This window comes from Carassius carassius, chromosome 6 (assembly GCF_963082965.1).
Source record: "Carassius carassius chromosome 6, fCarCar2.1, whole genome shotgun sequence".
NCBI classification, from domain to species: Eukaryota; Metazoa; Chordata; class Actinopteri; order Cypriniformes; family Cyprinidae; genus Carassius; species Carassius carassius.
The window spans coordinates 3,419,755-3,435,814 of record NC_081760.1 but is presented as its reverse complement, the minus strand read 5'-3'; the positions used below and the strand labels follow the sequence as shown (position 1 = coordinate 3,435,814).

Here is a 16,060-nt window from a genome sequence, read left to right as displayed (position 1 = left end):
GTCGGCTATTAAGGTGGCTTTGCGTTTCAGAGTTGTTTTTGTAAGTGGGAAAACTGGAAGTAATGAAATAACTGATCTATTGCAAAATGAGACAAAATAGGTTTTCCTAACACTGCAACAAATAATAAAATTAATCATATTAATGAAATGATGGTAATAAGAATATCACGTATTTTTCTTAGGTGGCTCGTTGGTCTAGGGGTATGATTCTCGCTTTGGGTGCGAGAGGTCCCGGGTTCAAATCCCGGACGAGCCCTGGCTTTTGATGTAGCCTTATGCAACCGGTCAGAAATTGATATTTACAGTATAAATAACTTACAATTGAAATGTGGAAGTCCTGGGGCCAGATGCATGCCCTAGCTATTGAGACTGTGTCTTCAGAACTATTCTGAGCAGTTGTTCAAAAGTTAGTCTTAGCTTTTGGATTCAGATTAGACCAGTCTACGTTTTTATGTAACCAACTTAAAAACAGTTATGACCTTAAAGAACAAAAATAAAAACAGATGACAAACCTGTAAGACTAGTCAAAGATTTGTTTGCTGCTGGTCATAGAAAATCTGAATTTGTCGAGCAATTTGGTAAAATAAAAACCCAATGACAACACATTTAAACAAAATATTCACCATAAAAAGTTTATTGAATGATACATATTGAAATCTATATAATACAAAAAATTGTCTGAACAATATGTATATAATTCACAGTTTGATATGATGACAGCATAATATTCCCTTTGAACTGCAAAAATATAAGTCATTTAGAAAAGACAGAAGATTCACATCTTTATAAAAAGTTTTGGATTAAAAATGTATCATAATCATGCTTTCTATAAATTGCCCATTCAGTCACATTTATATATATATATATATATATATATATATATATATATATATATATATGTATATATATTATCCTATCCGATTAGTTAATTTCTGTTATGTGTAGGTTTATACATTAGACCAAGAAGCAAATGCTTCCTCCTTTTCTTTCCTCCTCTGTAATTCTTTCTTTGACTCATCTCAACTTTTTTCCTTTCTTGTGGAAGCTCCCCTTGTTCTTTTCTTCCTTCAAAGTTGTCCTTCAGTTAAGAAGGGAAAAACAGGAACCGGTCTGTTACAAACTGTTAAACTAAAAATTTTTAAAAAAGAGAAAAACTGAGATACTGTACAGCACAAAGCTCAAAGCGATTCATGGACCCCCATTTACAGATATTTGCCATTTCAAATCTATTTTTAAAGTGCACTTTTTTCCATTTACACATTGCCCTTAACATCCGTTTGTGTCAAAAAGATTTGCAAAACCAACAAACAGAAAAACAAGAGTACACTCGACTCATCCCTGCATATATCTCACACGTTTAACAAATATCTCACGAACAAAGTGTTACCAGTAAGACAATGTTACCCATAACCTAGATGAACACACTCCAATTAAATAATGCCCCTTATTGAATGGTTCACATTTCTCCACCTAAACATCCCTCAGTGAAATAATAGTTTACCCTTTTGAGCCTCGGACACTGGATTTGATAAAATACAACAAGACACAACAAAATATTTCGGATTATATGGATATTCATGATTACAGAAATTATTCAAATATGAATAATGGTGAGATTACGCAAAATAAAGCTTGCTATAAGTCCTTGCAACTAACATCTATGTGTTGGACGACCAAGCGTTCAATTCTTAGACCTGCCTATTAGCCTCATTTTGAACTTTCACACTTACTTTCTACTTGTATTTTGAACATGTATGTAGGGTAAAATCATGATTATAATTTCATAACTAAATCTCAAATTGTGCATGTGCAAAGTTGCAAGAACTTACACAGTACATAGTACTTACTGTACAGTAATAAACTACACTATTAAGTCATGATTGCAATTAATAAAACAAGCCACTGTTTCACTAAGCACATTATAGGTCAGGTGCTCGGAAGCTACTTTTGGAACCAAAAACTTTTTGTCAAAACTCAACTCTTTAGAGTCACAGTATAAAGGCCCATTCACACCAATGATGATAACTATAACAATATAATTGACAACTTTATAACTAGACTCCACAATTGAAGCGATAACATCACAGAGGAGCGATATCTTTGGAACTGTTTTCATGATTTCTTCCAGCTTATGAATGATAAAAGCATTGACAGCCAAACAGAATCCTTTCTGCTTTAAAGCGCATGAGCATTTAAAGTGGCTGATGACAAAACTGCATCGCGTGCTTATAATAAACAGAAAGTTATCGTGGGTTGGTGTAGTTATCATTCTTAATGTGAACAGACCTTAACGACTGACCGAGCCAACCAAACGATCTCAGGAAACATATGAAGGTGTAAGACAATCAGCCTCGGTCCTTACACTGAAACATGAAACACACATGCTGAATACATATACAGGACCTGTGTTTACACATTCGTTTTTCTGAATAATATAAAAAAAGAGAAAAATTCACATTGTGCAGGTTTGACCCGAGTTGCATCTTAAACAACATTTAAAGTGTGAAACTGTCCGAGGTGTGTGTGTGTTTGTATATGTGTGTGACTAGCTATTGATATACTGTAAATGTATTTTGCTTGTTTGTGTAGTGCTGTAACTGGCACAATGAACCCTCTGACCAGCAGAAGGGGTAAAACAGAATGGTAGAGAGACATGAATATAGAGACAAGGGAGAGAGAGAGAGCGAGAGTGCTTGGTATCAAGAAAAGACTTAAAGGTGCCTAGTGTTCTGAATTTTGCCTTTATAAGGGTCTTTCCACAGCACTATTAACATTTGTCCAAATCCGTAGAAATGGTGACAAAATCCACTTGGATAATAATTATTTTCAAGAAGTATGAGCTAACCATCGTATTATCCATTAACTCCACTCCGTTTCCTGAACAGAAAGGGGACGGGAAACACAAAACGGCCCTTAACATCACTGAAGATGACACTCCTGTTGAGCAATGGTTTAATCAAAGGTGCAATTTCTGCTCCATTCACATGTTGCAGTATTGAGTTCACATCAGCTGGTGGCGTTTCTTGTGCAGGGCGAGGTGATCGGAGCGGGAGAAGGTTCGATCACAGTCAGGGCACTGGAAAGGCTTTACACCCGTGTGCTTCCGAAAGTGACGGGTCAGCTCATCAGAGCGGGCGAACTTCCACGTACAGCCTTCCCACAGGCACTTGTAAGGCTTCTCTCCTAAACAGACACACAAAGAGTAGGGAAGGAACATTTAGAAAAGTCTTTATTTATCTGAATGAATAGTAAATGAGCATTTTCATCCGTATGTCAATAACAATCTCTAAGATGATTAAAAAGTATTTGATGATTAAAAAAAAATGCATGAATCAAGTGATTAATAAAACGTTGGAAAATCGTTGGTAACATCATAAATGCCTTTACTGTCATTTTTGATCAATTTAATGTGTCTTTGCTGAACAAAATCATTCATTTCTTTCTTAAATACATACATACATAAACCTCCCCAAAACTTTTGAATGATAGCATATCAGGATTTTAAACTATGATAATAAAAACTTTTCTTGAGCAGGAAATCATCATATTAGAATGATTTCTGAAGGATCATGTGATACTGAAAACTGGAGTAATGATGCTGAAAATTCAGCTTTGACTCACAGGAATACATTCAATTTGAAATAGATTCAAATATAAAAACTTTTTTTATTATAATAATAATTAAAAATATACTGTTTTTCTTTATTTTAGATCAAATAAATGCAGCTTTGGTGAGCATAAATGACTTAAAAAAAAAACTCAACAAAAAGATCAAGTCCCATACAACGCAGAAGTGTACTTTATGCAGTTTTTGTGTGAATTGAATTTGTATTGTATTTTTGAACTTACATCCAGGAAAAATAAATAAATAAAATGAGCGTCACATTAATTGTGCATGTATGAATGTACATATAGCCTATGTACCTGTATGTGTGCGTCTGTGAGCTTTCAGGTGGGAGCTTTTGGTATAGACTTTATTGCAGCCATTGAAGTCACAGCAATGAATTCGACGCTTCTTCAGTGGATCTGGAGACTCTACCTTTCGACGCACAATCACAGAGTGTGTGTTTTCCCTGTTAATGACAAAAAGAGAGATAAATGTATTTGTGGTCTCCACAACCACTCAGTTTGAAGTGCACCTCTTGTTTTAACCACCAGGGGTCAGATCCATAACATACAGTCCGCCTCAAAGCAAAAGCCAGTACTTTGTGTTAAGTTACATACAAGTTGTATTAATGACCTTAGAACTTGTTTATAGTGCCCCTATTATAAGTTCCTAATATTGTTTTGGGAGTCTCCTACAACAGGTTTACATGCATGCAAGATCAAAAAACACAAACAAAGTTTTTAACTTCACCTTAGTTGATTCAATAATTAGTCCAAAGCAGTTCTAAGAATAAGTCTCTCTACACCCCTCGTTTCCGTGAGTTTACACTGCTCTGATTGGTTAGATGGCCTAGTCTTTTGTAATTGGTCTACTGTGTACGGTGCATGCTAAAGTGTTTGAGGGGGGGTCAAGTTGTTCACAGACAGACAATGTAGAGCTTGGGAAGGCATTAAGCAAATGTGTTACCCTTATTACTGCTCACACGCAGGCCTTAACCACAAGGAACTAATGTGGGTAACTTGTTCCACGCCGTTTGAACTACACACATGAATAATACATTCAATTGTGCAGCTTTGAGGAAAAGCTGTTACTTTTCTAAGTGACCGGACTCACGGTTTCCAACTTAAAGACAATAAACCAGTTGAAAAAACTCCTATCATTTACTTAGAACAGCTCTTACTGTAAGTTCCTGCCTAAGTACACCCTGTAATTAAATACATCCTTATCTCTCTCCATTAAACTTCTCCATGCACTTTACCCTCCCTGTACATATTTTCAATCTTAGATTACATTGTCACTTATTCACCCACTTTCTGACATTTATTCCTAAAAGAAGCTGTTTTCTGGCACCGCACCCAATATAAAATTAACATTCTACCTTCGTCCTCCCTGCCTCATCGCTTCTTTCTCTGTATTTCACCACTTTTTTTTCTGTCACACAGTATGTCCATAACTGATGACACCAGACCCACTGGAAGACATCCCACACATACATCCACCATGAAAGTGCACTAAACCACGTACAAATAAGAATCCCTTAACGTCTAGTATGCACTTATATGTGCTCAAGCATGACCCCATGAGGGTTTGAAGAATACGGGGAGACACACTGTCTCTGAAATGCATACTAGGGGACTTTATCAGACCCACAGCAAGAAACATCAGATACAGAAATATATGCATTACACCACACATACATACACACATGGATGAAAGAGAACTGTAGGCCAAATGTACTATAAATGAGATCCATAATAGACAGACAGACATATATATATATATATATATATATATAGAGAGAGAGAGAGAGAGAGAGAGAGTACATGTATGTGTAGCATTTGTTTGTTTCTGTGTCTAATTACAGGTTTCTGTATAGAATCCAGTAGGCTGTTTTAACAAGCAGATGTACAGTGTTGACTGGGGATGAACATGCATGTGTAAAAACATGCAACAAAACTCCTTAAAGTGACAAGCTGTGACCTGTGTCACAAAGACATTCACCCTCGCTTACACATACACAAACTCATTTCATTTAACCACAAGATTTTATATATATGTAGTGCTTCACAAACCCTCCACCTTCCCCAGCTCCACCTGTATAGATCTGCCGCAGGGTTATTTCATATGTATTATATGTGACGCAGCAGTATTTCTCACATGCTCACAGCAGCATATATGTGGATGTCTTGGCAGTAGCAAATCTTCATATCAAATATTTGCTCTGAAACAGCAGCAGTGCATAGCAGATCTATTCCACCAAGACCAAACTCAATAATATTGGCAGGTATATTACCATGCTGAAGAGTTGCCATGACAGAAGTGCATGTCATGACAGTATTATCCGTGATCATACAAAATAAATAGTGATATAATACAAAAAATGAGCGTATGTGTGTTTTTGAGGACTCAGTACTCACTCATTTTTCGGTGGGACAGTCCTGGCAGGTGAGGTTAATTCCTGGTTGTGGGAATCCTGGGCGTGTTCAGGGTAGGGATCGGATTTGATTGGCTTGAGGAGCTCTTGGTTGTCTGGAGGATTCTCTAACTTCATTATAGGAACTGAAGACAAGAAACAGGAGACAAATCAATCAGCCAAGCAAAAATATGTAATGCTATATTATTACAACTGTCACCCACTACAACCCATGAGAAGAGAGTGAGAGCATGGTTTTGGAAATGTCTTGTTTACTTCAAAAGTGAATATGTATGTGTGTGATGGAGCATGTCATCCCACTTACACTGTTTGTGGTTAGGATCCTCAGGTGTGACGGGTGATATCATGATGGAGGGAGACAGGTGTAGGGCAGGAGGGTAGAGCACAGAAAACGGCATAGGAAGTACTGGTACAATAGGTGTTAAAACCTGCATCACATGTAAAGCAGAAAAACAAGCACAGATGGATTATGACACAAGAAATGTCTGTTAGTCTCTTAAGTATTTCTACGATATACACTTTTGTTCAAATGTTCAGGCTCAATATTTAAGTTTTTTATTTTTTGAATGCAAGTATGCATTAAATTTATCAAAAGTAACAGTAATGATTTTTACATACATTTTCTATTTCAAATAAATACTATTTTGAACTATTGCAGCATAACTGTTTTCTAACATGATAATAATAAGAAAAGTTTCACGAGCACCAAATCAGCATGTAAGAATGATATTAAAAGGATCATGTGACACCGAAGACTGAAAATGCTGCTTTGCCATTACAGGAATAAACTACGTTTAAAAATATATAGAAATAGAAAAAATATTTAAAATTGTAATAATATTTCACAATATTACTATTTTGCTGTATTTTTGATTAAATATTTGCAGCCTCGGTGAGCTGACTTCTTTCAAAAACGTTAAAAATCTTGTGACCCCGAATAGTATTTTCATCCATGTTAGTCACATAACAAAACCATTTTTTGGTGGACAAAAAGTTTTTCAAATATTAACAAGCATTTTAATGAAACTATTAATACTACATTTTAATATGTTTTGTTAAAAATATTGTTTTCTATTAAAAAATAATAATAATTATAATAATACATCTATTTTAAATTAAAAATAAACTTTTAAAATAAAAATATTCTTATAAAAAGACGTATAAATTGCATTTTTATGTATTTTTGAAATTGTCAAATCATACGGACATATGTGACAGAGCTAATAAAATTAGAAAAGTATACAGCAGTCAACATTTGCAGTGGATCAAAATAGTTAATCAAAGTTGTCCAAAGACAAGAACGCATTTTGGTTTTAGGTTTTAGGACAACTTTGATGAAATGTTTGATCTACTTCAAATGTTAACTACTGTAGATATAGATCATGCTGTTTTTTTCCTTTTCTTTTTTGCACATGTAAATTGGATTACCATGTTGATACCATTGCAAAGGAATACGGTAATCATTCAGTATCAGGGAATCACCGCAGTGCTTTTTAACACAGCCCTACCAAGGCATCATCACTATTCTTACCGGAGGAATGGGAAGGGCCAGTGGTGGGGTCAGCTGCCTTGTCTGAGTGCTTCCTGTTACAAAACCGGAGCCGGAGCCAGGGCGGGGATGTGACACTGGACTGGGGTAATCAAAAGGGGATGGGGGAGTGGCTCTGGGTGATGATGAGGCCACAGATGAGGAAGGCGACGAAACGGAGGATCTTTTGATGGTCAAGTCGACAGGTTCAGTCTGGGACTGATGGACATCCTGGGACTGAGGGTGTGTGTGACGGGGGCTATATAGGTGAGGGTATAGTGGAGCTGTGGAAGTAGGGACCATGGAAGGTGACCATACGACTCCAAATGCCTCAGGTGTATGTTTAATCAGGTAAGTCGAGTAAAATGACTGAGAGAGAAAGAGAGAGAGAGAGACATTGAACAAGCTGAACTTGCTAGCATAATTACACATTCACATGTACATAATTACACAAGCACTCATATAAAGCAGCTGCGCTGAGCAGCAGTTGAGTCTGGGGAGTATAAACCAACAAATAAGACTAACTTTGAATGACTGAGTATGAGCCAAATTCAACTTCCCACCCCATATAAACTCCTAACCTAATAAGAAAGGAATGCATGTCCATCTGTAACCAGAGGAAGAAAGAAAAAAGGGCAAGTAGGAGATGAGTTTTAGAGATACATTTGTTAAGATTTTAATAATAAAAAAATATTCTTATTAGTCTCTATCAATGAGTCTTGTGCTATTACTGAGAATTCAAAGACTGTACATGGATACTACACAAGAACAAGCACACCAATGACCTAACACCAGGGTGTTCAGATGGCCAAGTGCCAGGCAGCGCATTTTGTGTACGTTGGTAAGGCAGGTTTGTTATTGGAAACGGAAAGAAAAGCATTGTTTTCTTTAAAATCACATAAACCGGATACAAAGAACTAGACATGCATCAGGAAGGTGGAGGACCATTTCAGATCAGCCCCAAACCACTGCTTCTTGCTAATAGATTTTAATCAGGTTAGATGTCATACTCATTTAAAGCAAATGAAAATGAGTGTTTACAATGGCACGCACTGTACAAAGGTTCTATTTGGAAGTTATTTTTTTTTCAGATGAACAATCGGTTAAACAACAGTACAACCCTCATTTTCATTCCTGTCAAAAATTAAATATGGCGCTACCCTGACTAAGGTATATACACTAAACAAAAAAAACATTCACTCAAAAACTGTTAATATATTTCACAAATGATTACAAAGAACACCTTGAAACTTTTTAAACAGAAAGACTGAAAGTAACTATGTTCTCATAAAACTTAAAAAAAAAAAAAAAACTATTTTTACAGTGTAGAAGGGATCTCTACAAAACCTTTCAGAAATTATTTATACCATCATACCAACCATTTCTTACTTTATTTGAGAATATTTACCCTTAAACCCGTACTCACCATATCTGGCTTTATTGGGCCACTAATCATGGCTGGAATTCTGGAAAATACAGAGAACAAACAGTAGTATATCAGATAGCGACCAAAAATCTCTTATTAGAGACATGTCCAGAGTCATCAGGAAGTCATTTTTCATTCCATGCACACAGAAGCAGAGAAGCATGAAACACTAACCACTTAAAATACAGGGGAAGTCAGAATGCCCAGGGCTATGATCGCTGGTAGTGTGAGGTTGTACATAAGATTGCAACACTAAGGAGTTTTTCCACCTGACCCACATGTCTTGGTAAACAGAGAGGCCACATCCTACTACTGCGACTAAATACTACCATTTCATCCGTAGATAATGATTCATTCCCTGATCTTACCACATCTTTGGGTGTTTCTTTAACTTACCGGTGCTTTCTGTCCAGGATGTTTTTTTTTACTAACTGATAACTTTCCTCCTTTGTGTTAAATGGCAGTTACATTAAAACTTCTTTGGAAGTGTTTTTTTTTTTTAAAGAAATCTCTAACTTGACACTGTAAAAACAATAATATTTAGAAAAGTTTTGTCCTTTATAATATATTTTAAATTTTTATTAGATCATTAATGTCTTACAGTCCCTTTTGATAAGTTTAATGTGTCTTTTGCTGAACAAAAGTATTGAACATTTGAAAGGTACTGTTTATAAATAAATACAATTTTAAATTTACACGAATAACATAAATAAATTGATTTTAAATACGATATCCTGATCAAAGAGTTAAATGCAAGGTCATCGATTTTACAAACGAGTCAAAATAAAATAAATAATTTTACACAACTTTTAATGTCCCCTGGATTTAAAAAAAAAAAAATCCATCATAATCCAAAGTTTATGTATTCAAAGCATGCTTGAAATGAAATATGAGAGAATAACAAAGCAAAAATAAATCTAGGAAATTAATTTTAGCAAGACAAATTCATCAACTATTTTATTAAAAAAAAAAATTCAAATCTCATTTCAACCACAGAATGCTATTAAACACAATACATCGTATGAAATGTGATGGAAATGTTTATATCAGAAAAATGTGATGGCAGTACTGTTTGATATTATTGGCAGACAGATTAAATAAACTAGTGATAGTTTGAAAAGTGTATTATAAGAGAGTTTACTTTGTAAATGTACACTGGGTCAAAAGTAGAAAAATAACACACCTTACAATTCTACAATGCACAAAGGAAGCTAAAAGCTAAATATGAAGGTCTACAGTGCTACCAGCTCATCAGATATCTTAGATATTGTCATGTTGTATTGCGAGCACAAAATATGTTTTGTGCTTTAATCTATCTATGTTTTGTGTGAGCGCACAAAGCCTCACACAAAGATGCAGGTACTACAGACTATACAGGTGCTATAGGTGCTGATCAATTTCTATACCCAACAATTAAAGTAAAAATGATCAAAGACTTGTTTTCATTCAGGAACGAGATGTGGGAATTCAGTGAGCAATGAGACTGACTTCATGATATGTGAGTGCATTTACAGTCCAAAGTCTGAGAGACAGAGGAAGAAAGAAAGAAAGAGAGGGGTGAATGTAAAGTCTCTTTTTACAATCATTAAGCCAGGGTGGTGCTTTTAACACACACACACACACACACACACACACACACAGAAAAATCCATAATAGGTCCACTGAGTCCAGATCCACTCCCAGCAAACTGAACACTCCTCAGTCCTCAGACACACATATATAAACAGGACTACTATCGCAAGAGACAATGCCGATCACACACACACACACACACACACACATGCTTGCGAAACACTCCCTTTGGCCCCAGGGTCAGGTGTGGGTTAACAAAACAATGTATTGAAGCGTACACACAAACACAGACATACTCATCCCAAACTGAAACCAACAGTATAGAATTCCATACAGATAAAGAGACTCATCAAAACATAAGACAAGTCACAACATATGAATTAAACACCTCAGTTTGAATCCTTCACTAAGAGGAACTAGACTCTGTTTTCTTGTCCGTAGAATTTTAAATGAATAGTTCAGCCAGGACTTAAAGTTCTACCATCATTTATCCATTATCATGTCAAGCCTGTATGACTTTCTTTCTTCAATTAAAAACAAAAGGAAAAGTTTAGGAGTTCTTATTCATACAATGAGAGTGAATACTGTGATCACAGGTCTACATGTGCAACTTTGTAGGACACCTCATTTATCCCAGTGACCCTACAGAGGACAAGTGTTTAGAAAAATGGATGGATGAATCTTAATTTGTGTTCCATGGAGAAAGAAAATGAAAGTTACATGGGATTGGAATGACACGAGAGCGAGTAAATAATGACTTTTATTATTGGTTGAATCAAACTCACATTTAGAAAACTGCACGTGCTGAACTTTCTTTATTATTTTGATGAAAATACGGGATGTACAGGTTTGTAAGGCCACTATGTACACTACAATTGAAAAGTTTGGGGTTAGTAAGATTTGGACTAGCACAGGTTTTCTCTTCAACTTGTCTGCAGAAGCATCAAGCTCTGCTAAGCTCCCTCTTGGGAAATCTTAGTCAAACAGTCCTTTTCCAAATAAGAGACAGATTTTTTTTATATCGCCATCTGTTGCACTCGGACAGACCTCGCTAAGGAAAAATAAACACTGTTTTGATACATACATAGCTAGCTAGATAGATGATAGAGGTGTTCAAAACTGTCCTCCGGGCTTGGCAAAGTTCAAGTGAACCTGTTATATTAATCATGAAGCCTTTTACCATTAACAACGACAAGCACACACTCACATACACACACAAATAAACACACAAGACCTTCAATTAAACTTTACAGTCTCATAAAATAAAGAGAGTTTAGTACACGCTCCACCAGAGGCGGTTAGTACGGAGAGATTGGAGTGCTGTCTAACTTCATAACACATGAAACACCAATAATCATCGTTTTCTGTAAGCAATTAAATTAAGATGTTTAAATGCTTAATTTTAGTGTAATTATAGTCTTTGTGAGTTGATAACACAATCTGTTTACCCTCTATTTTAGGGTATCCATATCTGATCATCACTACAACGTTAAAGGTCCTATGACATGAAAATTTCACTTTCTGAGTAATTATATAATCAACACTTCCACAATTCGTTAATCTCGACAGCTGTAATAGTAAATATATATATATATTTGAGAGGGGTTCCACATGTAATGCGCATTTCGAATGCAACGATGTCAGCCAATCACAACAGCTGTCGTTTACTCGGAGTCTCACAGCAGACACGCCCCTTCAAACAGAGCATTCACGATATAAAAATGCTTTTTATTTCTAAATTTTAAATGTAAAAATCATACTAACAATATAAGTACACCTAAGGAAACATTAAAAAGCATTTAAAGAAAAGGAAATAATCCATGTCATGGGACCTTTAAGATGTAATGGTAAAGATGAAGGCCCTATAAATCAGCTAAAAATTAAATGTTTTAAAAGATCTTTTGAATCACACATTAACATCTTTATACTGTATGTTAACAAAGTTAACAATGTGGCTCAGTTTAATATTTTTCTTGAATGCTGTGGTGTGTGTTCAACCGGTGTGAACGAGAAGTTGAGACTCTTCGAAAAACTCTTTCTGTCAAATCCACTATGTGTGATACCTTATAAATTACACATACTCAGCAATCAACACTGCAGACCAGTGAAGTAGGTAAATCAATTAAGGCACCCACACACACACACACACACACATACTCAAAACCACAGAATGCCAGTGTTACGCTCTAATGCAGTTTCCTAGTGGAGAGAAATGGTCTGGCTTGCTGACATGAAGAAAATGCAAAGACCAAAATAACAAAGTACAGAATCTAATAGCAAACCCATGTAAAGTCCAAAACCAAGCTAAATGGCTCTGGTTCTGTGCATCCAACCCGTCAATAACCGCCGTCGCTCTCAGATAAAAGGTTTTCAGCCAGGTGCCAGGTGTCTGAGAGATGCGTGAGATCTGAGTTTGATCAGGTGATAAACTGGATGATCACAATGTGAAAAACTTTACAGATAGGCTTCTATCTGACTGAAAGATTTAGACTGAAGACCAAATTTGGCAAGAGGGCCGCAATGTGTCTGTTATTGTTTCCGTAGTGAGACCAACACATAGAGAAGCTCTGCTACATGGGGGCCATAGATTCCCTTCTGGCCTTTCCTCAAACTAAAGAAAAAAAGAAAGGCAGACAGAGAGCGAGAGAGAGGCTGAGCATTTTAACAATGGTATGCGGCTCTGAAAATGATCCTCTTTTGGTTGTAGTGGACTGTTTGTGTGTGTATTGCGATAACATCAGAGTATTGATCCAAGGAAAGAGTCGTGGAAGTGGGTGGAGGGTCTAGGCATGTGTGTGTGAGTGTATGTTTGTGTGTATGTGTGTGTGTGTGTGTGTGTGTTCACTCCCCTCAGTTAGCCTCCCCTCAAATGCTGAAAACAGGAAAAGAGGCTCCATGTTCCAGATGGAATGTCTGACGCAAACCTCAGCCTTGAAACAAAGCTCAGAATACAACAGCTTTACTGACCCTGGGACTTTGACTATTAGTTTTATTGTATTTGAGTTGTACACCAATAATGCTTTGTCCACCATGTGCATATGTACTCTACAAATAATCTTCATACAGTCCAAAATGTAGGGGCAGGATGTTCAAATTTTGACTTTTCATAATAAATGCAGGTCAAGCTGATTACACACCAAACCAGTTACTGCAGAAGCCTACATAATTGGGCTTGGAGCCATATTAAATAATATTTTTGACTTTAAAAAGTTAGAATTTTGTCTGTTATTCAACAAAAACTATCTATGCACTATCTTGGCAAAATTTTATTTGAATAATTTCAGTGAATAATCCAAGTGGCCTAATGATTAAAAGATCAGTAGTTCATGCCCACTCAGTACATAAAATATATGAATCAAGGTGTCATGACATTTCTAACTATTTTTAAAGTAGATTAACTGAAGACCTGTCAAGTATTTTAATGCAATACTGTTTTTGTTAACATTTAAACTTCTTATAAAGAGTTGCAGGTCCAAACTCAGCAATGTGACAAACTGCAATGTTAAGTTATAAAATGCAACGGAGCCAACATGATCCTGCACGCATGTTCAGTGCATATAATTAACCTGAAAATTATATTTGCATATAAGCTCTAGGACTGATCATATGACTAAGAGACTGTAAATCATGACAATTATTCATGCTGATACAGAACAAGATTCAAGTTCAAGTGCAGCTGACAACACAGTATCAGTACAACAATAAAAAAGGTAAGTGCAAAAAGAGAATTATTAATACAACTCACAATAATAAGAAAAAGTACATGGCAATGACAGATCGTCAATGTTTTTAAGTTGTTCAAAAATACAATAAAAATGCAATTCATACTGGTAAATTACTTGAATTCATCTCTCATTTGATAAACACGTTTCTTAATTCAAATAATTTAGATTTTGTGTATACATGGACTGTAAAAAAATATATTTATTTTTTGTATAATATAGAAATGACTCCTTTAGATGCCCTTGATTGCATGTCAAGGACATTAAATATTTGTACAATCAAGTATAAAAAATGTTTTTACAAAACATTTAGACACTTTAGATCCATTAAATTCATGTTTGTATATAAAAAAAGAAAATCCTACAAAAAAAATTACTTTTTTTCCGTTTAAACATAAATACATAGATGACACTTCTGAAAACTTGGCACATGTTTTAAACTAGATTCTTAAAGGATTTATCGTTGTCATCCTTATTTGACACTGGCCCATACGTCTGTCAAAACTACTGTAGAACTAATTACTGCAGAAGTTCAGTACACTGTGTAAAATAAAACATTCTAAAATGGACAAAAGATAAAAAATAATTCTATATAGGCTACACGATTCTTACGTGTGTATTTTGTTTTGTTTTATTGAATATTAAATATTAATTTATTGAAATAAACCAATGAAAGATGGATTAAATTGTTTATAACTATAGCAGGACGGTTTGATTTTGCCTGTTTGAAGTCAGACTATGGTATTTCATGAATATAGCAACTTACTTGTCAGTAAATATTCCTCAAGTTAAAAGTGCGCTGTTATGAAGGACCGCAGACGACAGCAACAACCCAGATCACAATGGCATGAAACACTTGATGACACACTTTAGGCTAACGCCGAAAAAAACTTCACCGAGAGTTACGAAACAACAGCTTGTCCAAGTGTTTAAAGTGTCCTGAGTGAATTGAGCGTCTATCACATGATTAGGACCGGGCGGGCGGGCACGCGCTCGCGGGAGGTGAGGGTGGGGCGCGCTCTTGGCTCCAGATACGCGCAACCGGAGACAGGAGGGGCAGAAGAGAAGAGAAGAGAAAGGGCTGGGTGTGTTTGTGCCTGCCTGCCTCTCCCTCTCCACCCTTTCCTTCCTTCTCTGTTTGTCTCTCTCTATCTCTCCTTCTTTCCCTTCCTGACAAGACACGCCTCACAGTTTCAAAGATCTAACAAGTATGGATAAAGGTCGCCTGGCTCTTTAACAATGGGTGAAGTCAAATTACTTACATCATTTACAAATGATACATTTTTATTTAAATGGGTCATATGATGCAATTTCTTGGTGCATAACGAAGGTCTGAAAAAGTAGCAAAAGACTAAAGTCTCAAACCCAAAGAGTATTCTTTATAAAAGTTAAGACTTGTCCATGCCCCCCTAAAACTTATCGTTTAAACACGCCCCCACGTCTACGTCACTGTGTGGGAAGATTTGCATAGCACCACCCGAATGTTCACGCAAAGAAAGAAGGCGTAACTTTTATTCTTGCTGTAGTATTGTTGTTGCCGCCGCTACCATGTTGTATAGATGCTGTGTGTTTCGTTGTGAAAGCGAAACTACTTTGTTTGACCTTCCAAAAGATTATGATATCCGCTTCATCATGCCTAGAGCTGATCCATGCTGGTTGTTGAGGAAATACATCAACTTCGCGCCGGCGATCCACAGTCCAGCCCGGGGTCGTTACATGTGTCCTTCGTCGAATCCGCCAGCCATTTCTCACTCAAGCCCGCAGTGTGTGA

General features: G+C 36.2%; 1 protein-coding gene and 1 non-coding gene across 2 annotated transcripts; one reads left to right on the top strand and one right to left on the bottom strand.

Moving 5' to 3' along the window:
* Nucleotides 1-184: 184 nt before the first annotated feature.
* trnap-ugg (transfer RNA proline (anticodon UGG)) lies at nucleotides 185-256 on the top strand. Its single transcript has one exon. It is a non-coding gene; the product is annotated as a tRNA-Pro (tRNA).
* A 737-nt stretch (nucleotides 257-993) lies between these two features.
* LOC132142240 (Krueppel-like factor 3) lies at nucleotides 994-15,252 on the bottom strand. Its single transcript, XM_059551955.1, has 7 exons — nucleotides 15,056-15,252; nucleotides 8,996-9,035; nucleotides 7,573-7,938; nucleotides 6,346-6,469; nucleotides 6,025-6,166; nucleotides 3,925-4,073; nucleotides 994-3,183 (listed from the first exon to the last, which is right to left on the bottom strand). The coding sequence occupies exons 2-7, from the start codon at nucleotides 9,023-9,025 to the stop codon at nucleotides 3,002-3,004; spliced, it is 993 nt and encodes a 330-aa protein (XP_059407938.1). The 5' UTR covers nucleotides 9,026-9,035; nucleotides 15,056-15,252; the 3' UTR covers nucleotides 994-3,001.
* Nucleotides 15,253-16,060: the final 808 nt, after the last annotated feature.